The sequence below is a fragment of the Grampus griseus genome (assembly GCF_964374135.1).
Source record: "Grampus griseus genome assembly, chromosome: 2".
Taxonomy (NCBI): Eukaryota; Metazoa; Chordata; class Mammalia; order Artiodactyla; family Delphinidae; genus Grampus; species Grampus griseus.
The window spans coordinates 106,194,139-106,222,080 of record NC_139018.1 but is presented as its reverse complement, the minus strand read 5'-3'; the positions used below and the strand labels follow the sequence as shown (position 1 = coordinate 106,222,080).

Sequence of the window (27,942 nt, the reverse complement as noted above, 5' to 3'; positions counted from 1 at the left end):
GCGATCTAAAGTTCACAAAGTAAAAGTACAAATGACAGGACCACCCCATTTAGAAAATGTCCTACAATGTGTATTTATTCCATATCATTATACAAGGTTTCCATACAGTTATAACTCTTAAGACAATGTTTTTTCTTCACCATTGTACGTGGTGCCTAAATCTTTCACTTGAACATGGTGGAAATCCACATCGCGTGCTATCCCACGAGCTGTAACGAACTGCAAATGTGCCAATTAAAAGAAAACAGAAGCCTTAGAAGAGCACGTTGGCTTACAAACCCTTGGCTTTAGTGAATTCTGCCAGACAGGATCCGTAGTCTCACCTCATCATTAAACCCAAGACAAAATAAATTAGTGTTGGACAGAATTCTAAATTGTACAATATTGAATGAAAGACCACAGTGGGACCTTTTGTTTAAAGTAGCACCAATCCACACCTGATTGTGTTTCCAACATTAATCTTCCTGTTCATGTATCATTGGCACTTTGAGTGAAAATCTTTCTGCTTCAGCAAGGATTCCTGGACTAAGCATACTGTGTTGCTACTCTCTACGAAGTGTGGCAACGTCAACTTGGGAAATGGCACATTTAAATCATTGTCGCCTTGACACGGGCTTGCCTGTGTGTGTGTGTCTTTCCCACCCCTGATCTAGCTGGTACTTTGTGGATGTATCTGTGACAGTGGTAAAAGTAAATAAAAATGCATTTAAGGGGTTTCATGGTAAGCATGGTGTTTAAAAACAAAACAAAACAAAAAACAAAAACAACATGAAAGAATGTGGTCGCAGCTAAGGAGGTTTTCACATGTTGTTTAACTCCAGTAAAGTCTGATCCAGCATCTGGTGCATACTAAGGTTTTCTTCTTTGGCATGAGCCACTTTCTCTGTGGTGGGATTAGAAAATTAAGTCATGAATAGCTGCGCTTTGGACACAGTGGTGGTTTGTACATTTAGGCAGGCAAACATCAATCACAAACACAGGATGAGATGATTAGGGCCAGGCATGCTCATAAGACATTACTCATTTCCAGACAAGGACCTACGAAGGGGAAGCTGTCTTGGACCCGAAGGAACTACAGGCACAGCAGGTTCTCACAGAGTGGCCAGGTGAACCTCCACCAACAATCCACTGAGGACAAAATGCAGGTGGGGTTGGTGAAGGTTCACTGGTCATGTGCCGTGGGAACAGGGAGAGGTGCTTGCAGCACTGAAGTTAACAGCAGACGTTTCTGAGTTACAGGCAGTTAAGGTCTGAGAGTTGTGTTGTAACACAGTCTCACAGAAAACAAAGATGACGTAAATAGGCTTTCTGACAACTTTTTCAATGATTTATTTCTGTTACTCATTAAAAAAAAATTACCAACACGTTTCATGCACACTCCAGTAGGACATTCTTATTATTATTTTCACAGTGCTCTATTTATTATTAGCATGACATTCTCACCAGAATCCAACAACACTGTTAGATTGAATAAAAAGCATACCTTTCAGACAATCAGGGACTTCTGACATGAACTCGTTTTCAAAAGCTATTTTGCCCAAGCATAGGTAATCATATTTCAAACACTATACCAGATACTTAGAAGTTAGAAATATGAATATGTAATAGGAATATATATTATATATATCACATCCTATATATAATATATATATATATATACTTATACCCATACACACCCCTCTGCTTTGGCTTTCTAACTTAAAGCAAGACTCAGTTCTCTGTAGGAAATAGAAAACATTTTTTTGGTCCTCATTATGTATCAGCTCAAACAAGAGGACCTGCTCTTGCAAAGATGAGTGCTGAATTGATTATAAACATTGATCCATATACACAGATGTAATTTTACCATAAAAGTGGTTTGGGGATTAAAGAGAACTTAATTATTCCAGATATGAGAGGAAAATGCAGGCAAGGCCAGCCTTTCAACTGATTCATGTTCAATTCTGCAAAAAGGAATCGTTTTCAACCCTATTAGGTGAAGGTATGACAGTCTTAGATTTCCTGCCCATGGGCTGCGTTCCTAGAATTCAGCCCAGGTTCTCTCCCACTTAAGTTTAATCCTCATTCAGGGCCAGCTTTAGTTGGTTAGTTAGGCGGCGGTTTTGCTCAAGTTGCTGGTAGAGTTCGTCTGTACAGGTCAGCAAGCAGGTTAGCAGAAGAGAAGAGGCAGAAGGAAGAGAGGTTAGCTGGAGTTGGTGAGAGGGAGCTCACAGACAGAACACAGAGGTACCTCGGGCGCCAGTCACTTGCTGAACAGGTTACCCTTACCCTGTGGTCAGCTGTCCTGTGCCCAGGAAGGGCGGATGGAAAAGGCCTGGCAGACTTAGGGAGAGCCAGGACGCCTCTCTTGGAAGGACAGGAGGGAAAGAGAGAAGCAGGATTCGAGGAGGAGGACAGAGAGAGGGTATGTTCCTCATGCATCTCAGTAAAACCACTGTGTAAACCGGGCTGAATGCAGCTTCTGGAAACAGCCTCAGGAACAGGAGCAGGGCTGGAGGCGAGCCCACTCCTTGCAAGGGTTCAGCTGAGAGCTTCCTGCAAAACCTCAACCTGCCCATTTCTGCTCACCTCTCCCTGGAACCCCTTTCATCTCCACTCCCAGGGCTGGCTTTCCTTTCAGGTAGCACCAAGAGGGGCTACCGCCGCTGCATTAACAGCAGAACTGAGCTCACTGTCCCTCCCCTAGTTGCTGTGATACAGGGTGCAAATTCTGAACTCTCGTCCAGCCTAGATACAGGGCGTGTTACCCTACTCAAACAGCAAAAGAACAAGCATTTATCTCCACTCAAAACTGACTTAAAATTTAACTGCTGACCTTCTGAAGAGGATGGCATTCTCTGGTGCTAGATGGACGTGTATAAAATGAATAAAATCTCAAACAGCCACATGGAGACCAGTGTGAAAAGCATTTTACATTCGGGCATGTAATCTGCTCACTTGGCAAGAGTCAGTCTGTATCTGGTGGTCCAGGGGATGCCCCAACAAGGACAAGAACCTGGCACTTACCATGAAAAGCTGGAGAATACATTATTGCTTCCAATGACGGTGACAACCTAGACCCACAAAACTCTAACTTAATGATCTTGAAAAGCGATAATCCTATGCCCCGGGGAAAAGAAAAAGGTTCCGTCTCTAGCCCCCAGGTCTGTGGGGAAATTGATCCAATTCTTATTTTAATTTTCTCTCATGTATGGTAGGAGATGGGGAATACGTTATATTCGTCGTGCTTTCTAGCTTGGAATATCTGCTGCGTTGTCTTCTTTGTCCATCCAAATTTTCTGAATATTCGAAACCCCAGTCAAATGCCACCTCCTCCAGGGAGCGCCCAGTCAGAATCACTGTCTCTATTCCTTGCTGACTCTAAATGCACACCATCTGTTAGTTCAGACTTGCTTCCCTCATCTATCTTCCCACAAGATAGCCAGCTCACTGAGGGCAAAGAACATTTCTGCTTCATCTCTTTACCACATCCTTCCTACCTTTCATGGTATCTTGCATGTTTGAGGGGTGCAAAATCTATACCCCACTAGCACATTCACACTATCGCGTGGGAGATACCACCAAAGGCAGGTAGGATGTCTTAGTCTGCTGAGCCAATGTACAGCCAAACTGGGATGGAAGAACTCTGGAGAAATCCCAGAGAATCTAGAGGGTCAATGTGAATGCAGCTTAAATGACAGCTGTCCCTACCACATCCTCCTTTGGACCTGCTCCACTTCAGCTGCCATGGAACTGGTGTGCCTCGAACACTTATATGTTTGCAAGTATTCTTCCCTCCTGTTCTACCTCCCCAATGTCTGGGATGTCTAGTGCCAAGCAATGCTTTTGGGGTTTGGTCCAACCAAGGCTCTTGCAGCAGCTGCCTCTACATATGGCCTGACCCTGTGAGCTAGAAGCCTGGGCCCCAACAATTTCTTGATAAAATCAAAAAGCTATTTAACCTCCTGTGCACCCATACCTTCTTGGGCTATTCCAGATTTGCCTTCCAATCCATCAGTTTCCCATTTCCCCTTGTAGAATATACTTATAGGAAGTGTGAAAATCTCCAGAAGGGCTTTCAAAAAACAGATGTGCCTCCAAAATTAACTGAACATCTGCTCAGCAGAACTTTCAGACTTGTCATTTTATCTATGGCAGAAAGCAGGGTTACTCAGAGAAGGGCCCACTTCTATTACTCTGAATTTTAAAAGAACAAGGCAGGAATCATAGTCAAAAGCAGGCCCAAGAAACCTTAGGAAAAGATAAACAAGAAATTACTGAAGACTTTACACTCTCAAGGGAGAGACACTGTCTAAATTATAAATTTTTAAAAGTCCACTATACCATTATTAAATACACTTACCTCTTAAAAAGAGTATTTTTACTCTCTTCTGAGGTTTTGTAGAGTGACTGACATTTTCAATTTGTCCAAATTTACTTGAATACAGGGGTATATAAACACTCTTAGGCTAAGAAAAACTATACACAAACAGATGAAGGTCACCCACATTTAAAACACAGGAGAAATATAGCCAGACTGTTGAGGATGGAGAAATATTGGGAATGAAGAAATAAAAGTCCACATCATTTTTAAGTTCTAATTTTGTGATGTGTTATAAAAAAAATCACTTAATTGCTGGTTTTGAATTTATAAATATAACTGATAAACTATAACTGAACAATTTCTACTTTTTTTTTTTTTTTTTTTTTTTGCGGTACGCGGGCTTCTCACTGTTGTGGCCTCTCCCGTTGTGGAGCACAGGCTCCAGACGCGCAGGCTCAGCGGCCATGGCTCACGGGCCTAGCCACTCCGCGGCATGTGGGATCTTCCCGGACTGGGGCACGAACCTGTGTCCCCTGCATCGGCAGGCAGACTCTCAACCACTGCGCCACCAGGGAAGCCCTCTACTATTTTTAAGGGGTAAAAAAAAAAGAACCAACTTTAATGGCTATGCTTTAAAGATGTTCACAAAAAAAAAAAAAAAAGTTAATTACTACAAAGATTTACTTAAGTACAACCCCTCCTAAAGAATACATGATGCGCTTAAGAGTACAAAAATAAATCTTGACTTGAACATAATCGTATGTTCCTTAAACCTAAGAATGTCATTTCATGATCAAAATGAAGGTGGCTGAGGAATGAATATACTTTTAAAAAGCTTTAACTGTTCTTTGTGCTGTAAAAGGATGATCAACGATAACCTCAACTTACACTGTTTGAATCCACATTCCTTTTCACCTTTTCTGATATGTAAGTTCCTAGCAATGTGGGGTGGCAGCCACACCCTCCCAAGCAGGACTATCTAAACACCAACACAGAGGGCTCACCACATCCCAACTAAACATCTGGCAGAGGAAGGCACTGCTCAAGGCAGATCTTCCGGCTCCAACAAGCACAAGTACGGGTTCTCAACCCGTACTACATACCAGAGCCATCTCAATCCCTAAGAAGACACACATGCCCAGGCCTCACTCTAACGCTTGCAAACCAAAACTCTGAGAGGGACCCAGGCATGGGTATTTTTTTAAAAGTTCCGCAAGGAACTACTGTTTTAGAGTCTTTTGGTATTAATGTATGATGTTCAGAATCGGGGGGGAGAAAAAAAAGAGCAAAGCAGCAGCCAAAAATTAACCCTCATATGTGTGATGAAGATTTGGAGTTTTATTCAGTGTTGAAACTAAAATGTCAATAAATAAGTAAAAAGAATAGCAAACAGAAATAGCTTACACAGTGTTTATTTTACACTGCAATGAGGAGCTTCTGTACAATAGGAAGCACAGTGTGTGCCTGGCCCTAAGGCAGGATGTGGAAAGAAAGAACCAGGGTCAGCTGGAGAAGAGACAAACTGCAGAACTCAGAGAGGAGGGACATCCAGCTTGATGAAGGGGTCGTGCGAGAAGTGAAGCAAAGAGACTTATCTGCATGAAGAGAAAAGGTGGGAGAAAAAGGAAAAAAGTGGCACAATGGAAAACAGGGAAGCTAAACTAACAGATGAGAGCAGCATATGAAACACAGGTAAGAAGCAGACATGCAAAACCCGCTGCCAGCCGCACCTACAGGACAATGTCTATCCTTGCCCACCAGTGTCTGGACCCGAGGCCAGCACAAGCCCCTTCTGGGGGAGTTTCATTGCAAAAGACCCATGAACAGAACTTAAAAACAGATTTTAAGCTAAACCCACCTTTCAGAATATTTAACCATACTTAATGCTAAAAGCTTTTCTCATAGAATCACCACATTTTAGCACTGAGAGACACATGATCTGATCCATCCCCTCATTTACAAATGAGGGAAGAGAGGATGGAATTCTCTCTAGTTTCCATGGTGACAGTCATGTCTCAAGGGGTAGTGTGGCGATTCTATAATCTATAAGGCAGCAGGCACTTGTCAACACTCTTCAAGCTACCATTTTTCTGCATGGGTAAAGGAATGACAGGTGGGCCAGGAAACTGAAATTTCCAGCTTATGTGGAATTCAATGCCATCTTATGAGATTAAAAGGAAGCCTCTGTGAAACATTCCAGGTTAGAATTTAGAGGGGCAGATCCAGCTTAACATTCAGGTTTGGTTAGTAATATGTAAGTTAGTCGTGTATGCTCCAGGTCCTCGTGAGATTAAGACTACCTACTCCACTCTTACTGCCCAGCAGTAGTAAAAGCTGGGCCATTAACTCCCAAACTCATATAACACAATCTGTGTTTTATGTTCTATCTCTTTGACACAGGTTGTGGTGTTTGTATGTTAATTCTTTTATATAAACAGAAAATTAAAGGCTTGGCTACCCGGCAGAGGGTTCATTTCTGTCTAGAATCCTTAAAAGGAAAATGTGACTTCTTACAGCAACATTCTTTATGCTGTTCTGGATCAATTTCCCTTCTCTGAGAGCCTCAGTCATCTGACAGTGTTGGGTTCCTTAAATTTATTATTTCTTTTACGAAAAATGTTCACATTGTATTTAACTGAATCTCAGGAAACCGCCTTTTGATATTTCTTGGGAAATTCCTGCACAATTGCGTGGCCTACCAATTCTACTTGAGCCTAGTTTAATTTCCTAAAAGGACAGTGCCCAAGTCACACATATTCCAGTTCACTGCTTCATGGGAACAATCTAGCTGAGACAATGTGAAATAAATGGATTCTGAAAGGAAAATGGTTTTGTATAGACAGACAATCTACTTGGCCTTTATGTTAGTAGAATGTGAAAAAACAATGACTATCCTAGATTATGCAAAGACAGTGAGCATAAAGGTGTAAAGATGGAGATTCTGGAGATACAGAAGGGAGTGGTGGCGAATTTATCATATTAGCATGAGGGCACGGGTGTGAGCAGGCAGGGTGGATGAACATTTACATGGAAGTCATATCGTTGAGAGCGTGGTCCAGCTCCTCGCTGATGGCTTTGTACTTCAGTTTCTGAGCGTACAGCTCGTCTATGACCAGGAAGTGGAAGGCAGAGGTGCAAGGACATGGAGAGTGATCAAGAGATGGAGGGTGAGTGAGGGTGGCATGGACACCATCCCGACACAGCAGCAAGAAAAGGGCAATGCATGAAGGAATTGGTGCCGCAGCAGGTGGCCAATGCAGGAGGCGTGCGTTTTGTTTTTAATAAAATTGAAACAAAAACAAAAACAAAAAGAACAAAACCCATTAGAAAATAAAACAAGAAACTCAATATGAAAATCATAACAAATACGGCAGGTATATCAGTAAACCATGTTAAACCCTGAACGAAACCACACAAGGCTGTCTCCTGGTTGGGAGAGGGGTAACAGAACATCTTTCTTTTATAGAGCTATAATTTCATTACACTGGAGTAGTCAGCCACCTGCCACTATAAACAGTGGAAAAAATATCCAAGGGCATTGTTTTGAAGAAACAATTTGTGACTACAGTCTGTAATCCTTATCTGGCTCCACCCTGAAACCACTGACTTCCGGACCAAACTAGACCACGGGGGTATGGATTTCTGGGCGTCATCCAGACTACTCCTGTGGTCTGCCCACTCAAGCTGCCCTGGCTGGTCCAGGAGGCTTGAAAAGCGAGGAGAGCCACGCTTTTTATGGTGTTGCTGTGCCAAGTCTGCAATTCAGTTCTTCTTCTGATGAAGGTTTCATACTCTGCCGCAATTTGGCAGATTGTTCTGCAACCATTTGTCATTTGCTCTTTTCCACCAGCTTGGTTATCATCTGCACCAACCTCCAGTCCCTTCTCTAGCCACTTCTGCCTTTGATGTATATATTTTATATATTTTTTTCTTTCTTTTTCACAGCCTCAGAGTTCAACATTTAGGATTTCTGAGAGACAGAGAGGGTGTCACTAAAATAAAACCTAAATATCTTAGTGGAGAAGTGCTGAAGTATAATGTCAAAGTGTAGTGCCTTATTACCCTCCATCCCCGTCAGGATACACAGCACATGCCAAGATGATTAGTAACTTAAAAAAAAAAAATCCAAACCCTTACACTGAATTCGCACTTGGGGGAAGATAAGTTGTGCCTAAAAACAAATCCATACCATCCTGGCAATAATGAGATACCACTTAAAGACAGAAAAGACACCAGTCATTCTCACCTATGACCACCTCACTCAGTGTGAGAAATAAACCTGCCACACTTCTGAAGAGTGTGCAGTAGAGCCGCTTGGCATCTGCTGTTACAAAAAGAGATGGGCCCCGTCTGGTGGCTAACGGTCATCTGGTGAACAGAGAGTTTAAGAGCCACGGAATGAAAACCCCAAAGGGCAGACAGGAAGAATGTGCAAGAGCAAAGAAGTGTATCAAGGAGGACGCAATGATTGGAAAATGACTTTGCCGGGTCACTACTCAGCCATAAGGATTAAGTTAAAAATAAAACTTAAGATCTTACCTTCTAAGTCATCAATGCTTTTCTCCAATTTAGTTACTGACCTCTCCGCAAACTCGGCCCGAGTCTCAGCCTGCAATAATTCAATTTATTTCAATCAGAATTGGGAAGTTTTAGGCTTCCAGTAGCTACAAATATAGAGAAACTAGAGAATGAAAATCAAGCCTGGCACCCAGGAATGGGGTCTGAGACCACCTGCCAGTCAGTCACCACAGTGAGAGGTGGCGAGCACAGCTCACTCTCCAAGACCACCCCTGAAAATCCCTGGATCATTCTAACTTGAAAATGAAAAAGCCCTGAACAGTGCCGTAAAAACAAACTCAATCCAGCTGGCTTTGTGCACAACACCCTTAATATTACCTCCTTCAGCTTGTCAGAAAGGACCTTGATCTCTTCCTCATATTTGTCTTCCTTCTGCGAGTACTGTAATTAGAAAGAATGTTCCAGATGTCAGGCCATAGTTCACCCTATACTGAGGTCTTCTAATACAACGAAAGTGTCAGCCCAGCCAACAGATGTTGAGGATCTCTTAGGAGGTAATGGAGCCTCTGATATCAAATGGCATACAACAATGCATTCTCTGTTTTCCTGCCTATTGTTTTACATGGGATAAGAACAAGATAACTTATCCATTTGGCACTTGGTTTAAATTAAATTGTTACAGATGACTCACATACTCAAAATAAAATAGATTCTCCATTAAAAAAAAAAAGAATCTGTTATTGATAATCATCAGGAAATTGCCTCAAAATGACGCCATTTGCTAAAGTGTCTAATGGATTACTCCTTTCCTTGGCAGGGCCCCAGAAGAGAAAAAGGGGGTGTCTCTAGAGCAGCTCTTAAAGGTGCCTTTCCCCCACGCCGTGCTCCTGGCCTACCTTCTCAGCCTGAGCCTCCAGTGACTTCAAGTTGTTCGTCACAGTTTTCAACTCTTCTTCAAGCTCGGCACATTTGCTAACGTTTTCGATCAGAGGTAGAAAGGGTGGGAGACAAGCCAAAGGAAGGAGGAGAGAAAAAGGAGAGGGATGGGAAAAAATGAAAACCGAGTCCTAGAGAACAAAGGGCTGCCTTAAAGTAGCCAAATCATCAAGGTACTAAAACGCTCAATTTTGCCATGGACACTGCTCCCGACACAGCAGAAAGGCAGGGTGACAAAATCCAACAACCTCGAAGTGTGATAATTTGGCTTCTTTTTTGGCTGCACCAAAGAGCATTTATGAAGGAAAAACAAAGGAGTATAAAGGACCCAAAGAAAGCACTTAAAGCAAGGTGTAAGATAGCAGAGGGTGTAGTGAAGGTGCAGTCATTATAAAAATGAACCAGTAGGCATTGGAAGCTGAAAGACGCCTGGGTTGCAGTTAAACCTAAAACCCATCCATGAGCCATCAGTACCTTATCCTCTGCAGCCATTAATGCTTTCAAGGTCTGATCCATTATTCTTAATTGTTCTTCCAGCTGTCGAACTTGGCTGTTAGTGGACACAGGAAATGCACAAGGCCATTCTCAAAATCAGTGTGCAGGTAAGGCATGCAGTGATACACGCATTCATACATAGACACCCCACGCAAGTCCTCCGTGTTCCATACTCGTGGCTCATCCACGTCAAATGAGCACTTAAGGAGCCCGGAGCTGAAACAGGTAAATGTGCAGCTGCCAGAAGGTCATGCTGTTTAGTCACTGCTCCGCAGCACCCCACACACAGCCTCCTGGCGCCGGGCCCGCTTACCCTTCTGAGAGCTCAGCCCGCTCCTCTGCACGCTCCAGGTCACTCTCAATGATGACCAGCTTACGGGCCACCTGCAGCAGAACAAACACAAAACACACACACCATGGGGCTTCCAAGCTCTGAGGAGGGGTGTGGGGTGAGGACTGGATCCGTCAGCCCCTAGGAGTCCTTGCCTCCAAACAAGATGATCCTCTTTCCCGTCCACTGGAGAGAAGCGACTCTCCACCAGGCGTGCCCATGGAGAGGAGGCCAGAGGCTTCTGCTCACCAAGACCCAGCGTGGCTAGTTATGGGTGGGCTGGCTCATCTTTAGTCCTACCTAGGTGAGGCCTGTATAGTTACATAGCAGCCAGACCAAGCGTGGAAGGAGGGAGAGAGATGAAGTTCACAATCTCCAAACTAGCAGTGTGATGAGATATACACCTTTTATGCTGAAAAGGCGGGGCTGCAAGACTGAAAATAATCCTGAGAACTCCATCCATCTAGAGCTCTGTACCTCGACTCCCTCTGTGTGCAGCAGGCTACAAATGCCAACAGAAACAGCAAGAGAGGCTGACATGAGAAGCTGCTGAGGTGACTAATGAGGTCAGTGGAAGAAAGGACCAGAGAGAAGGGATCCTAGGAAGCATTTCAAAATTAGTGGGCATAGTGTAACCTGGAGATGGGAGATGATGATGACGAAGAGTCAGTGCTGTTTCAGGATAGCCATAGTACATTAAGGGAAAAACTAAAACCTTAACACAGTCATGTGGGCTCTGTTATCACACAGGAGGTTGCTTTCATGGGGCATGACCAGGAGGTGATTCACCTGTGAACGTTGAGGAGAGAGAAGGACAGACAGAAAGGCCTCCATGAATCTAGGGAGCAAGTGCATGGTCTGTGTCTCTACACTGAACTGGGCTGTGCCAGGTGAATCACACTAGGGAGAACTGCTTGTGTGGTGACAGCATGAGAGGTCCCTTCCACAAAACACAAGAGGCCCAACTCTCCCTTCTCCTGACCAGAGAACTTTTGTCCTGGTCTTTGTGTGTGTGTGTTTGGGGCGGGGGGTGGGAGGAGGCATGGGGGCACAAAAAAAGCTTTGGTCTTTCCCAGTGCAACTGATCCCCTAGCAGATCAAAATTGAGAACCGTTTTCTGGGGACAAAGGAACTCTGCTTCTCAAAACCACCCATTTCTGCTAAGGAAGCAGATGGTTTCACTGAAGAACGCAAGGCTGTACACTGCTCCCCCGCTCCTGGGCCCCCGCGGCTGGGAGTCCACAAGGCCTTGGGCCCCAGGATCTGACCTCTTCATACTTGCGGTCGGCATCCTCAGCGATGTGCTTGGCCTCTTTCAGCTGGATCTCCTGAATTTCCATTTTCTCCTCGTCCTTTTGAGCTCGGCTTTCAATGACTTTCATGCCTCTGAAAAGGATAACATGCAGGAAGGCCCAAGATTTAGAGGCGACCTCCACGAACTCACCCTGCACCACAGTGGTTTGTGAGGCTCCGTGTAACTGACAGACCGAAACAGAGCACAGAGCTACTTTTATCTTCCAAACCATGAAACAAGACTTTCTAGAGCTGAAGGCAGAAAAGACATACACTTCCCTCTCTCTGTTTATTGTGAATGAAAGGTTACACTTTTGGTACTGTTGACACTGTCCAGGCAGCTAATGTGAAATGAAAGGTACCATGTGAGGATCCTGTTTGAATGTGGGAGGCATGGGAAGGTCAACAAGCTTTACCTGCTATATAAATAATGGGACTTCTGCCCTTTTCTGGTGGGAAGCTTCAGCTTAAAAATGGACCAAAGTTAGAACGAAAGCAAACTTATCTTCATGTACTTCCCTCCCACAAAGAAAGTAGCTGTTCTTACCCCTTTAGCCACAAATGTAAGTATTAGATTGAAGCAAATGAAATTGCTGGTATTTGACCACATCGGACCTGCAAAAATGGCAATTTCATGTGGGTTGACCTATATTTTAGAGAAGAAACTGAGTTTTGCCTATAATAAAACTCATAACAGAGGTGTTGAGAGGCAGGACCAACACCATCTTCTATGCTGATGTATACGTTTGGATCCTTCAGCATGGTGGTAAGTTTTAGAAAATGTTAATTGACCTATATTACAGATTTATGCAATAACAAATTATGTTAAAACGGGATTCGTTTACCAAAATCTAACTAGGCAGTAAGATAAATAAGTCACTTTTTTTTTTTTTAAATGAAGCACTACAGTGTATTTTAGGAGACCTGCATCTTGGCTCAGCCATAAATTCTCTTTGAGAGTTCGGGCAGGCCATACCAGTCTCTGAACCCTAGTCTTCTCATCTGTAAAACCAGGGGACTGGAGTAAATGATCTCTAAATACCTTTTTACTCCAATGTCTAACACTGCCAGACTGCCTTCCTTTCAGGTTCACTAACAAGTGTATTTCAGGAAGAAGCCAGCCACAAAACCATTGGTTATATGTACACTGTAAGAGATGATGAGTCATCTTTAAGAATTCCAAAACTCTTGATTAGAAAAGAATCAATAATCAACAGTGAATAAGGAGCTGAAAACTTCAGCTAAAGAGCTTCTTTAATCCTAAAGTCTGAAATCATTCTTTATCCATGGTGGCAGGGGGCAGAAATGCACCTCAAAGACGGAGAAATGGACAAAATGACTGACTGCATGCACCTGCCCAGGTCACAGCGCAGAAACACACTGCCAGTGTCTGAGACATCACAATACTTTGTCATCCCTCGAAGGGCAGAACTCTCTCTAGTCTTGTGGAGTCTTTCTTGGAGTGCTTCCAAGTAATATGAGTACAATAACTTGAACAGTTGAACATGAGAGAATATGCCTGGTGGAATACACGATGGCTGATATGGCCCTGGTTTTCCTTTACTACCACAAGGCTGAATCTTGGGGTACTAAGTCAGGTAGAGTCAGGTCATAGTGGGAGCATGCTCAGCAGACATGCAGATCTCACTGTACTTACCTATGCACGTGTGTCTTATCGGCTTTACTAAGTCCAAAACAATTTACTTTTGTGGATCGTATTTCTGTTTTATCTGTGCTTTCTCTTCCTCTCATTTCTTGGGCTCTTTGACAACTGACAGCCCATACTGTATTTACCTCGGCCTAAGCCTCCTTGGTATATTTCATGTTTTTTAACATCTTTATTGGAGTATAATTGCTTTACAATGGTGTGTTACTTTCTGCTTTATAACAAAGTGAATCAGCTATACATACACATGTTCCCGTATCTCTTCCCTCTTGCGTCTCCCTCCCTCCCACCCTCCCTATCCCACCCCTCTAGGTGGTCACAAAGCACCGAGCTGATCTCCCTGTGCTATGCGGCTTCCTTGGTATATTTTTAAATAAAGTCATCTTTTTAAAAAAAATGCATAACTGCTCCATGGTCAGTAGGAATTAAAGAACCAAAACACATCCCTAAAACCTCCCGTTTACACGTCCATCTCCCTCGCTGGGTGGTGAGCTCTAAGAGAGCAGGAATGGCGTCTTTTTCTTATTTGTAACCTTGGGGTTTAAAACAGTGCTTTGCACAAAGGTGTCCCACTAATGTTAAATGAACAAAACCATTAGTTGCACCTGGATCAAGTCAGGAAATAGTGCCACCAAGGTACTGTAAAATTCTTAGAGGCCCAAGATCAGAGAAGCCCTCCCGTTCCACCAGGAGGAAAGGCTGTGCTAACAGGTGGGCTGGACGAGGGGTCCTCACCTCTCACTCTCGTCTGCTGCCTTCTCGGCCTCCTCCAGCTTCTGCAGAGCTGTTGCCAGACGCTCCTGGGCACGATCCAACTCTTCCTCAACCAGCTGGATGCGTCTGTTCAGAGAAGCTACGTCGGCTTCAGCCTGGATAGAGAGAGTGAAAGGCGTTTCAGTGTCGGAGAGAAAGTGAGGGTAGTGCCTTCAGGAGGGGCTGAAACACTGGTTCCAGATGGGAAGCCTGGGCCCTGTGGTGAGCCACCCTAAAGTGCGTTACAAGCCCTGGTCAACTCTGGAGTTGTCGGATACGTTCATCCATTGACATACCCAGTGAATGTCCACCTTGGGGTATATGCAGATCCACACACATCATCCTCATCAGACAAAGCGACCATCAGCAACACTCTCTCCCTTGGTTCTCTTCCTCCACGGATTTCAACACGCTGGCTTTACCTGCCTGTTAAGGGGGAGCTTCATCACAGCCACCTCACTCGGTGGGGCCTGAGGTGTGGACAGAGGCGATGGGACTTACCCAGGCTCAGTCACACAAGACGAGAGCAGCACAGCGAGGACTCGGACTCGGGAGTCTCAATTCTCCTTTCTGCTGATTGTGTTCTCAAAGGGGCTTTATTAAATATTTTAGGAACTAAAATATTTTTAAATTCAGTGGTTCTAAAATATACACCATACAGAGACACAGCAAAACCTAGCAAGCCCCCTGCCCTTCAGCACCCCTTTAGAATAACTGGTCACACTGGAAGAGGGCCAAGACAAATTTCCCAAGCGTTTGTGACATACGCCTACAGGAATTTCTCACAAGTCAAGGTTGCTACAAAAAGAGCTTCAAATTCCTTAGAAGAAAAGCAGTACAGATAATGTTTTTACTTGGTATCTATCTCTGAAATAAGATGTTTCTTTTTGGGAGATACAATGGTTACCTACAGTTATGAGCATTTGTTACTATAAGCCTCAGCACACTTGCAAGCCTGGACCGGTCCATTACATACACTTGCATTGATGGCTGTTTAAACATTATGCACGTAAGTGAAAGACAGAATTTGTTAATCTGGTACTGTTTCCTCATCCACTCTGAATGTGTGCTTTTCCTGGGGTGATGGGGTTTTTAGGACACTTGGAAGTTTTCTAAAAACTACAACATGCACTTTGGGACTATGCTAGCTCTCTACCTACAGTCCTGTCTTCCTTACTCAACTGTAAGCTTCTTATGTGCAAGGAATCACAATTCACTGCACAGAGTATGGGCTCAGTAAAGGTCTACTGAACAAAATGAGTAAAACCAACCTAATTTAAACAAAAGCAACTTTTTTAGTTTCTGGACCCATGATACACAGTTTGAAATGCACATGTAGTTAGAGTCTACGATTATGGCCTTGAAGTAAAGGAACACGAGAACATTCTGCTCTTTGCTCATCTAGATTTGTAAAATTTTAAAAGTCAAGTTCTCTCTGGGAAAGAGAGGTGATTAGGGCATCTACAATCATGGTGAAGGACTTTTTATAAAAACATGCAAATACACTTTTATCGCTTCAAAAATTAACTATGGGGCTTCCCTGGTGGCGCAGTGGTTGAGAGTCCACCTGCTGATGCAGGGGACACGGGTTCGTGTCCTGGACCGGGAAGATGCCACATGCCGCGGAGCGGCTGGGCCCGTGAGCCACGGCCACTAAGCCTGCGCGTCCAGAGCCTGTGCTCTGCAACAGGAGAGGCCACAACAGTGAGAGGTCCACGTACCACACACACACACACACACACACACAAAATTAACTATGTAGTAATAATTGGCTGTTGGAGGCAGGGAGCAGGGGAAAATGTGAAATGAATCCGAGGTCAGTTAACAGTTGCACTGGCCCACAAAGTAGATCACTGCAGGTACACAGCTAGTAATGGGCTCCACCAGGTCTGGCAGGTGAATGTTGGGAGTTTTCTGGAGGAGGGATGAGGGTAATAGGGATAACACATTTCTTAAGTATGGAAACTTTAGAAAGTTTTTAGCCCCATGTAAAAAAACAAAACAAAACGAAACCGGAAGGAGGTATACATTAAGGGTATACTTTGGGATCAGGTCAGATTTCTTTTCTATATTTTCCATTTCTAGTAAAATTCTATTCATTTCATGAATGGGGGAAAACAAGCAAGCAACCCTGAAAGCTGAAAACTAAAATGAAAAGCAAAACAAAAACCACCCTCCAAAACACCACCAACAAAAAAACCTCAGCAGAGTGTCTAGGTCATGTACTCAGAAGTATTTTTCCCCCTTTTCTTAAATATCCTTGTTATAGGTGCTGCAGCCAGAGAAATGTCAACAAGATTTTCAAAACAATTTCTGTAGCCACCACACTCTAAGCTTCCTGTTCTGTTTTCGATCTGGGCCCCAACCTCAAGGACTTTGGACTCACAGAGAGGAGACTGTTTATACTCCGGGGAAAGAACCCTCCAGGTGCCAGGCCAGTCCAGGTCCCTGGCCTCCCACACACCTGGGGCATCAGAGAGTAAGGAGACAGCACCCCACGTTCGTTCCTGCCTCTGCACGAAAGATCTCCCTACCCGAGAGGGACGCCCATCAATCCAAATCTTCCCTCTTCCCTCTTCCCTCTTATTGCCTCCACTCTAACCGTTCTTTCCCTTAGCTCTGGATACTGTTTTATAAATGTCATTAACTCCTTTTCCCCAGGAGCATTTTGTAGAACCTACATTAGGGGTTGTGCCCTACGGAAATACCAGTCAATAGGCCTCGTATACGGCACCAGAACAACAACTGGTAATGGAGACCTGTTCTAGGAGCCAGGACAGGGGCAACACAGAGAACAGACCTGTGGGTGGTCCACAAAACGGGGTCTAAGATGTTTAGCTGGAGGGGTCCCTAGGCATTGTCCAGCAGTTCCCACAACTGGCTGGGTGTCCAAATTCACCAGGAGATGCATATTAAAAATACAAATTTCCGGGCTTTCCTGGTGGTTCAGTGGTTAAGAATCTACCTGCCAATGCAGGGGACATGGTTCGAGCCCTGGTCCGGGAAGATCCCACATGCCGCGGAGCAACTAAGCCCGTGCGCCACAACTACTGAGCCCGTGTGCCTAGAGCCCGTGCTCCGCAACAAGAGAAGCCACCACAATGAGAAGCCCATGCACAGCAACGAAGAGCAGCCCCCGCTGGCTGCAACTAGAGAAAGCCTGCGCGCAGCAACAAAGACCCAATGCAGCCAAAAATTTAAAAAAAGAAACAAAAACAAAACAAATTTCTAGGCCCCATCCCTAGAGATTCTGATTCAAGAGGTCAGAAAGGAGGACAGGAATCTGCACTATAAAAAAGCAACCCCCCCCTCTACCCCACCCACCATCCAAAGAAGCTGGAAAATCCTGTGGGAACCACTCATCTAGCTCTTTGTAGAAGAGAAAATAGGAAGAGGGAGGGATCTTTGACATGTTCAGGTCACAGCCATCAGCGGCAGGTAAGACTAGCACCAAAGTCCCCTGGTCCTCAACGTGCTGGCATGCCTGCCTCCCTTCTCAAGGCCTCCTGGAGCCTCATGGAAGCCCTGGAACTGGTGGTTCTCACCTATGGAGTCTTTCTGCTTTCTGACGTCAGAGCAGCAGGTTCTCTACAGCCACCCTGACTCCAACCCCCTACCTGAAAAAAGGCCTTCAGCGAAAGAACCTAACCAGGACTAGAAAAACGGTTACTGTACTGAATATCATCCGCTAAACAAGTCCTCTCAATCCATTTGGAAAAAAGGTGTCGTATAAAATTGAAAACATCATCAAGTAACACCAGGGCGGTACCAGCTCACACAAGGACACAGAGCATTTGTTCTCAACCCCAGAAACCAACGCCTGCTGCCCCAGAGGTTTCAGAGCAGGATGGGCAAAGGTGCTTGTAGGTAACAGCCCAGATCTGAAAGCAGTGTCTGGGGTGTATCGATCTCTATATAAGCTTCCCCCGGGAAAAACCTGGGCTCTCACTGGCTTCTCAGGCCTCACCATACTGGTCTGATCACAACTTAGTTTGGTTCTCTAGAATTCAAGATATACTCAATTCCATAAATTAATTAAGGACACCCTTATTTTCACTTTTTTTTTTGGTGGGGGCGGGGGTGGATTATGCTCTATGTTCAAAAGGCCCACATCTCTCACCTGCACTAGCTTTTATCCCTGGTATGTATTCTCTGAGTTCTGAGGCTTATTTAGATATTTTCTAAGGTTCTTTCCATCACAGCACCTGGGCAGTTTACTTAAGACTTAACTGGCTGTTGCCTGTCAGTACAAACCCTACAGACACATGACCATCTGTTATTTAAAAAGCAGATATAAATAACAAGGCATTTGGGAAGGGTCAAGACCCCAGACGCAAATTATTTCCAGGCATGGAAGTCACCCACGTGTACTGGGTTAGCTTCTAACGACAGCTCATGTGTTGACACTGCTGGTGAAGTCTTTGGGATGCTAGTTTCTTTCATTTCAAAAGTGCTATTGGGTCCCAACATGTAATGAACTACTCAGAAAAGAGACTGCTATATTAGTAAAGGTTACCAACTGTCTTCCTGCAGATCTGTTGTTAAACAACCACCAGGCGCTCTACACGTGTGTCTTAGAGCTGCATGTGCCCCCCAATCCCTTCCACAAGGTACCAGCTACCTAAGAAACTACAATAGATATCAAGGGCACGCCCACACAATATAGCAAAATGTTACTCCAAGTCTGACTTGAAAGAGAACTTTTACAGGGCCTAGATTTTCATGAAATCCAGGTGTTCTAGCCAATATAACTAAAGGCAATTTAAAAATAGCAATGATTTTTACTTTAAAAACAAGTATTTCTGTGAGGACAATTAAGAAGAAATAATTGTAGGAGAATAATATTATATCCTAAAAATAAATCCTCTGGAATGTATGTTCAAAGTCCTACCTGAACTGGAGTACTGCATGGGATGATCAAAGGTCAGGCCTTTTTATTTCATGCGAACTGTAGATGTACAGAGAAAGTTTCACCCAGTTTACTGTGTAAGACCCAAGTCCCTATAGCCAAGTTAAGCTTCTGCCCTTATATGGTAAGGAAAGGGGAAAAAAACACGGATGACATTAAGGGGCACTCCCATGGATAAGAGTTAAAAACAATCTCTCTATTGCAGCAAAGCCTGTAACTCACGAGGCATTTTTGTGTAATGAGTGAGAAGGGATGTGAACAGGGTATTGTAGTGCCTTCGCCTTGCCTATAGATGAAAGCAGAAAGCCAGAGTATATGTACACTCCAGCTACTGCCACCCTGGCGGGGGGGGGGGGGCGATGGGGACACAAAATGCACTTTTAGATTCCTGTTTTCAGAAATATTTACCAACTCTAAGGAGGGGAGGGGCTGGGAATTTTTGTAAATTGGTTTTTCCTGTGATTTAATGAAGTTACCAATTAAGAACCTACAGGCTGCAACTGTTAAGTGCCCTTGTTTGCTGAGTATCATCCAGAAAGAAGGAAGGCAGACTGCCTTCTTCCTGCTCCCTCTTTGATAAGGACAAAAGACAAACAAAACCCTAGTGGGTCACAAGACCTGGAGTCAACCATTACACCAAGCAAAGTAGCCTCATTCCAAAATTTTGAAGGGCCCACACAACTTGGAAAAACAAACCAGTATAAAAAAAAGGGATGGTTGCTTTTTCCAAAGTTAAGTGCTGGTTGTAATAGGGCCAATTAACTACAGCCTGTCTGAATCTTTGAGAATGTGAATTAGGGCCAACTCTCCAAATATTTTTTGCAGTGGCTCATGACTTTGTCACTAAATTTTTATCCTTGCTGCCAAGAGAAACTGTGACTGCTAGCTTAACTCACAGCTATGCCTGACAACTACCAAGAAACCACCTTCAATTAGCTACCTTTAAGTTCCAGTTTCATAAGTTAGGAACACCTCTCAATCTGAAATTCTTTCTTCAGTGGTCTGACCCAGTCCTCAAGTTGCCGTCATAAAAAGTTCTGTGCCCATCCAATCATCCGGATGGACTATTTTCAAAAATCACTTAAAAATTTTTGAAGCTAAACCACTTTTAATATAAAGCTTTGAAAAGAACGAAAGCATTATCTTTACCCAACTGGCCCAGGAAGAGTACTGTCATAAAAACTAAGCCCAAAAGAGAAGGTGAGCAAAATAGTAACAATGTGCCCTTCATAAAATTTATCTTCTGTGTCTAATATCGATCACCAGGCCAACAGTCCATAAGAGGCTTTCCTGTACAGGACCACATATTCCCTCTCTTAGCAGGGGGAGGGGAGTTCTACTGACTTCCACCACTAATACCACTTCGACCCACCAAACATTCCTTCCAGCCTGCCTGTGTCCTCTCTCCGTTCAAGTTGAAAAAAGAAAAAAAAAATTGATTAGAAGCATTGAAGTGGAGTGTTTTAAGATGTAGTGAAATGAGCAGCCCATCTTTAAGACCCTTTGACAGCTGGTGAACTGAAAGCAAAGGAGCAATGAGCGATGCCGAGTGTGGAGCAGTTCTAATACCAGCTGATGCAAGGCACTTACTCTAGTGTGCTAAGCACCATTGCAACTTCTTTACACACACTTTTCATCCTCACAACAGGCAGGTACCATTACCCACATTTTACGGTCGAGGGACTGAGAAGTTAAATGATTCAAAACCTAGCGGCCTGGGCCCAGAGTTTTTGTTCTTATCCATCATGTTCTATTGGTTCTAATGGTTCAAGGACAACTGCGAGCCAGAGAGGGAGTCGGAATTCATTCATTGCCTGGCCAAATTGAGAGACATCCATGGGACCGCTGCTGTCTTGTCCTCTACAGAAAATGATCTTTTGCCTATTGATTTCCTGGTTCCTGCCTATTTTATCTGAAACTTCATCTAGTTAGGCCTTCCTTTCAAGAGGACCCATTTGCTTCTAAGTATTTTATGCAAAACAGGTCTCATAGCTTCTGCAGCCAGCCATAATGCCATTACATACACCTCTCAACTCAGAATACGCCTCTATTAAGCACAGAAGGACCCCACATGAGCGCTTGTCATAAAATTCCCAAGGTGTTTGAGTATCCTGATTTAACACACACACACACACACACACACACTCAAAAATCAACAAACAGCAAATGCCTTAACTACCTCTGAAATCCTGTTCCGGTGTGCTGGATGCATTTGCCTTAGTGGAAAGGAAGGAAGCCAGGTATTACACTCAACGTGGGGGAGGGGAAGCCGGCGGGAGAAAACACCCAATAATCGTAGCTATTTGGCCAACTTTTTCGAGACTCGGTAACAAAGGAACATCTACCTGTACAGGAGAACTTGGGAGGAGGGATGGTTAAGAAAGGGAAGGGCAAAGGGCCGCATACTAAGTCAGAACACGCGCTGTCAGTGTCTCAACCACCCCCAGAGAAACAGGCTTTCAAGAAACCAAGGCTAAACAGGGATGGGGGAGTTTAGCATCCCCGGGCCCCAAAGCCAGACAATGCCTCAGACATGACCTGTTAGCGCCCTTCCCAAAAGAACGGATTTCCAAAAGAAGGGACCTCTTCCGTCCCCACTCTCCGAGTAAATAATACCAGCAGCGCAAAGGGCACATGCCGGGGGACCCGAGACGCCGGGCCGAACGCGAACACCCCAGACATAGAGTTCCTTCTGGGAAAGAGCTGCTTCCAGAACCTTCTCAACACCACTAACTCTCCCTCGGTTCTTTAGACCAGCGAGATGAAAAGGGCTGAAGTGAACGGGCAGCGCCCCTCCCCAGAGCCCGACACCTGCGGGCCCAGGTGCGCCCCGAGGCGGGGGGAGGGGTGGCGGGGGAAGGTGGGCTCCGGGGGGCCCCGCAGGGCTAGGTGGGGCCGACTGGGGAGAAGGCGCCTCCGGGGATGGGTGATGGGTGGGTCCCTTACGGTCTCCCTCAGCTTCCTCTCGTAGTCCAGCTCGCGCTGCAGGCTGCCCGCGCGCTCCTCCGCGGCGTCCGCCTGCTCCTGCAGGCTCCGAATCTTCCTCCGCACCGCCTCCAGCGAACTGCTCCCCGCCATTGTGCCGGGCGGCGGCGGGCCGGCAGGCTGGCGGACTGCCCCGGGAGAGGCCGGCTGCTGCGCTCCTGCCGCCGCTGCTGCTGCCGCACTCCGACAGCCCGGCCACCCCGCCCAGGCCGCGGCGCGCCACAGCAGCGCCCCCTGCGGCCCAGGCACAGCCCGGAAGTCGCGACCTCCTAGGCTGCGCAGGCGAACCGCAGGCGGGTGCGCGAGAGCCGGGGGCGGGCCCAGAGGGCGGGGCGGGGCGCGCGCCGCGGACCCCGGGAATTCTCCAACCGCGGGAGGCACCGCGCATGCTCGCGGCCGCGGGGCTGACAGGCGCTGCGCGCAGGCTGCCGGGGCACCTGGTGAGCGGGAGGGTGGCCAACGCGCCGAGGGTGTTACTTCGACTCCCAGCGCCCCTCCCCTGCGCCGTGGGGAACCCGAGTAACGGATTTGGCTGCAAAGGGCGACGGTGCCGCCTGTTGGCGGCGGGAGCGCTCCGCTCGGGACTGCCAGTTTCCCATGCCCAGGAAGGAGAGAAGCCGAGCGAGGGGTTTGGGGCTTGAATGTACCCCCAAAGGGATTGTTCCTCGATGTAAAGAACCCCAGAACACAAGATCCTAACCACAACTCTCCTTCCCTCCAAACTCATGAAGGGAAAACCACTAACGTATTGCATAGAGGTTAAACCTCCTAAATGCTGTCTCCCTAGGTTAGAATCTGGCTTTTGGTTCTCTCCTGGTTGTGTGACGGAAAACAACTTGACTTTATCTGTAAAAGCACGGTTAATAGTAGTACGTTTCTCATAGGATTGCTGTGAGGATTATGAAATGACAGAAAGCACTAAGCACAATACCTTGTACGTAGTTAAAATGATAGCTTTAGTTAATAAATACACAGGCACTGTCTGAAGAGTCAGGCTACGGCCTATAACCAGCTGTGGGACCTCAAGCCCGCCAGCCTATCTGGGACTTACTTTCCTTTCCACAAAAACAATCATCTCAAGGGTCCCTTCTAGTTACAACCTTCTCTGGTTTTAGATCAGCCTCTGAGATCTTCTGGAATCTGACCAATTCTGGGCCGGACTGAGATGTCTTAAAAGGCACACCAAGGAAGGCTACAGAACCCTATGAGAGGGTCTGGCTACAGCTGGATGAAAACCAAAGCGGACACAATCTTTGGGAACCACCCTCTGCCAATTCTCCCCTTCGGCTACGTTTTTAAATGTCTTCTAAGTCTCACAGCTTTCTTTCCTCACCTTTCCCACAGAAGGCCCTTCAAGTCAGTTCCTATGTGTTTAAGTGTGGGAATAATGAAGAAAAAGAAAACACACTTGACAACCCCCTCCTACGCCAAAGCCCTAATGAGGAAGCGCCTTGCTTTTCTGACTCATTTGCTATGGACTTTCTCACAGCCTCCCTCTGCTGAGACTCTCACAAAGCCCAGCATGGGCCCTCACATCCTGTAGGTGGAGCCTCTAGCTTTGTTTCCACACAGTTCATCTAGTCAGGAGGGAGGTCACAACTGCTTCCCTAAGAGTACAGACTGGGGACCTCCAACTTTGAGGGTGGGAGAAGGGGGCATCTGGGAGCCTCCAGGAGAAGCAGAAACTGCTGGACAGGTGCAAATGCTCTAAGCAGCCAACTAGTGACTTAATGTCCTGCTTTTCAAACATCTGGGAAAGTCAGTTTCAGGTGAGTTCATTTTCACACTGATGTCATTATACAAGAGTTTAGGACAGTTGTTCTCAGCCTTGGCTGCACATTGGAATCACCTGGGTATTTAACAAATACTAATGCCTGCATTCCACTCCCAGAGATTCTAATTGGCCTGGGGTACAGCCTGGATTTTAAGTTTTAAAACCATCCTAGGTGATTGTTTAGGTAAGGTTGAGAATCACTGATTTAGAAAGCAAAGACCTACAGGGAATAAAGACTTACATACTGCAGATGTCAGAGACATCACAGTTATTGGGGAAGGGGTTGGGCCAGAGACAAAATGGAGCGCTTGATCCCCTTCAGCCTCACTTATGTGGAGGGAAGACAAAAAATTCAAAACAAAACCATCAGAGATCCGACCTTGCAAGTTACAACCTTTCAAGCTAGGAAGAGCCCATTTCTGGAATAGGATCTGTAAAGTGTGTTGGTAAATTAATAGAAAAATGTTTTTAGTAGTAGAAAAATGTGAAACTGTTTTACATTGGTGAGTAATAGTGCAATGTCCTAATACAATTCTACCTCAGGAAGTTGACCTCTCTCCTACCTTTCTCTAGTGACATCTGTCTCTTCCTCCTCAAGTCTTCACTATTTTTACTAGCTAGGAATCACTCTAAATATAGCATTTCTTCACAAATGTCTTGCACATCCCTACAGATTCCAAACAACCTAAAATGTCTTAAAGGGGAAGATGATCAATATACTACCAAAAAAAAAAAGTGTACCATATTAGGGATAATTTTCCAGTGCAAAGAAAAGAACACAGCTTCAAAAACCTCCCTCTCCTCCTGGCTCCGCCCTCCCCCACCGAGCTGGCTTTAAATATGCTCTTTGCCACTTCTGCCTCACCTCATTCCAATGCACCATTAAACAAGACTTTTCAATAAAGACATGATAGAACCACATAGTTACAATAATTATGATTTTTTTCCCCTTAAGATCGTAGTAGATTTTTCTCCTTCTCTTGCTTTCAGTCTTACTGGGCTATTTTCAAATTCTCTGCATTCTTTTCCTTATAAGGAATATCTCTCCTTGATCTATCAGCGGCTCTTTTGAAAAAGCTAAATAAACGTCCTGCTGGAGAATTTCGGGGAGACAGACATCCTCCATTTAACCATATACGGAGCAGACATCTGATCTACATTACACAAAACTGGCGCAGAGTTATATGCGTTTTTTTGGCTCTTTTTCTAAAGCCAGGTAGTTTGTAACTTAAATATTTTACCTAAATCAGTGTTTCCCTGAACCCCCTTTCCAGGGACCTTGCTTTTCACTGAAACTTTCTTTTTGTCAGATTCTAAATGTCCTGTGTCTGGATCCCTCATTTACAAAGCACACTCGGAGATTACATTTCGTGCCTTTCATGTCACAGAAAGCCTTACTGATTTCAAGACCCAGATCCTCCAGCAATTTACACTTTACTCTCATACAAAAAATTCTGCTGCTGCACTTGGTAGTTCAACTTTCTGGGCATAGGTTTCCCTGGTGCTCATACATTCTTGAAATAGTTACCAACTTCCCAACGAATTCTTTCCTAATTGGGCCTCTAGGCTTAATTAGCTTCTAGAATGGTGTGAAACGAAGTCGGTCCTCTGGAAATCTAATGCTTGTCTTGACTCATGCAGCAGAAGAGGCAAGCTCTTCGGCTAAAAGGATTCCAGAGGGCAGTGGACAAAATGCTGGCAGAGCTTTTGTGCTGCGTGCATCATCCTTGAAACTATGTGGTGGTTGTCAGCGGCTGACAGGTTGGGGTGGGGTGAGCAGGAGAGTCGGGGGCAGCTAGCTCACTATACCATATAAAGCACTGAGCTATATATAACTCCCAGCTTACTTTCTGGATCTGGTGCCCTCAGACTGCAGACCCAAGCAAATATCGTCTTCCCAGGCAGATCTTAAGGGCTGGATTAAGCTTCCCTAGTGAGTAAGGAGGCCTCAAGTGTTTCTGTGGCCCACCATCAAGCTTAGCCTTCTAAGTAGCACCATGCCATTTTTTCAGTGCCATCTCTAGTCTGTGTCCTGACTAGACCCACCACCGAAAACCAGGCCTTGCCACCCACCAGAGATGGCAAAAGGAAAGAAAGTGGAGAAAACTAGGCATTCTGTTTGCACAAACCTCGGTGATGACACCTCGGAGGTTTTCTGCCACCATGGAGCAGGGTTCACCTCCAGAGTCCAATTTCAGTTACTGTATTCTTCCAGCTTCTCACCCACCCCCCTCCACCCCCAGGGGTGGGGGAAAGAAGGAGAAAAAGAAAGAGGAATGGATGAAATAAAAATGAATGTGTGCAGTAGCAGTCGGAGGCAGCATCCAGTGCTCTGAGCCACGGCAGGCTGTGTGCGGGTTTCCAGCAAGAGGAGGTGACCCTCCTCCATTGCTCTCTGGCCCCTGTGGTGACCCCAGAGCGGCCACCAGGGCAGGAGGTGAGGGAGGCAGTGTGTGCGTGCACTTACGTCGGTGGCCTTTTTCTCCGCCAGCTCCAGCTTCTCCTGGGCATCTTTGAGAGCCTCGGAGTATTTGTCCAGTTCATCTTCGGTGCCCTTGAGTTTCTTTTGCAGCGACACCAGCTCATCTTCCAGCTGGGAGTTGGCCGTGGGGGACGGGGACGGGAGGGGGGGTGCAGCAGGCAGCGTGATCCCGCAGGGGAGGGGTGTGGGTGCACAGAGCCAGAAGGACAGGGACAGCGGGAGAGAGAAAGGGAAAGACAGGGAGGGAGAGAGAGAGAGACAGTTAGCCATTCGTGCGCCGCGCCGCGCGCCCAGGGTACCTTGGCGGCGGCCTCATCGGCGGCCAGGAGGCTGTCCTCTGCCTTGTGCAGCTCCTCCAGCACCCGGTCCCGCTCGTCCTCCGACGCCCGCAGCAGCTTCTCCTTGGCCGCTATGTCCTCCTCGAGCTGGGGGGCGGCGGCGGGCGGGCGCGGCCGGCCGGCACGGACCGGGTGTTACACACACACACACACACACACACACACACACACACACACACACAAAACACGGGCACCGAGTTGGCTGGGGCCCTTCGGGTGTGAGGCGCCGCCGAGTTGGGGTTCAAGGGTCCCTAGGTAACCCTCCTCTCGCGCGGAGCCCACTCCGCACCCCACCCCAGCCCCCGGGGCGAGACTCCTGCGGAGGTCTCAGCGGGCTCAAGCCCACAACTTGGGGGTGCAGAAAAACGCCCCCGTCTCCCCGGCCCGCCGTACTCTCTAGTCTGTCCATCTTTGTTTTTAGGAATAAACTGTGTGACTGTCCCTCCCCCCTCCCTCGCGTCCCCCCTTCCCAGTTGAATGTTTTATACTCCCCAGTCAAAAAGTCCAGAAGAACTTCTAACACTTTCTGGACTTGATTCCCTTCAACCCTCCTCCTCTCCCCTGCCCCCGAATCCAAAACTGATTTCTCATCCTGAGAATCAAGTGCCTCTAGGACTTGAAGGGACTTCGCGGGCTCTGGGAACCAGAAAAGGGAAATAAGCGTCCCCAGACGAGAGAAAAAGTTAGAATAAGCCAGAGTCTCGTTCTTCCCTTCTCCCTTCTCAGACGCCCTGGAGTGGGGTGGCTCCCCGAGTCCTCGGAGTGAGGGGCCGGGAAGGGGTGCGAGGCCCGGGTCCCGGGGCTCGGGGGCCCCCGGCGGGCAGAGCGCGGGCGACCGGCCGGCGCAGGGCCGGAAAGGCGCAGGCAGACCTGCTTGCTCCTGTCCTCCGCCGCCTTCTTATCGGCCTCCGCCTGCTCCGCTCGATCCAAGGCGTTCTCCTTGTCGAGCTTGAGCATCTGCATCTTCTTCTTGATGGCGTCCATGGTGGCGGCGGCGAGCGGCCCTGGGGCTGCGGCGGCGGGAGCGGGGAGGCAAGAGCGCGGTGGGGAGGCCGATCCGGAGTGCGAGCGCACAGCCGCCTGCTGATCCCAGATATGTACTTTCCCAAGGGGGCGACCGCATTCCTCAAGACAGCCAATACTTTTTTGGAAAAGCTTT

The 27,942-nt window shown here is 46.3% G+C and overlaps 1 protein-coding gene across 12 annotated transcripts; it reads right to left on the bottom strand.

The window, feature by feature from the left end:
- Positions 1 to 48: 48 nt before the first annotated feature.
- TPM1 (tropomyosin 1) lies at positions 49 to 27,907 on the bottom strand. 12 transcript variants are annotated; one of them, XM_082647099.1, is made up of 10 exons: positions 27,654 to 27,900; positions 26,431 to 26,556; positions 14,278 to 14,411; positions 11,852 to 11,969; positions 10,566 to 10,636; positions 10,232 to 10,307; positions 9,200 to 9,262; positions 8,843 to 8,912; positions 7,331 to 7,409; positions 5,700 to 5,898 (listed from the first exon to the last, which is right to left on the bottom strand). In XM_082647099.1, exons 1-10 carry the CDS (start codon positions 27,765 to 27,767, stop codon positions 5,895 to 5,897), a joined length of 855 nt encoding a protein of 284 aa, XP_082503225.1. In that variant the 5' UTR covers positions 27,768 to 27,900; the 3' UTR covers positions 5,700 to 5,894. The 12 variants fall into 12 exon arrangements, with proteins under 12 accessions (XP_082503226.1, XP_082503224.1, XP_082503230.1 ...); XM_082647094.1 differs by lacking the exon at positions 10,232 to 10,307 and adding an exon at positions 9,718 to 9,793 and having other exon boundaries at positions 27,654 to 27,890; XM_082647100.1 differs by lacking the exons at positions 5,700 to 5,898; positions 7,331 to 7,409 and adding an exon at positions 49 to 883 and having other exon boundaries at positions 27,654 to 27,905.
- Positions 27,908 to 27,942: the final 35 nt, after the last annotated feature.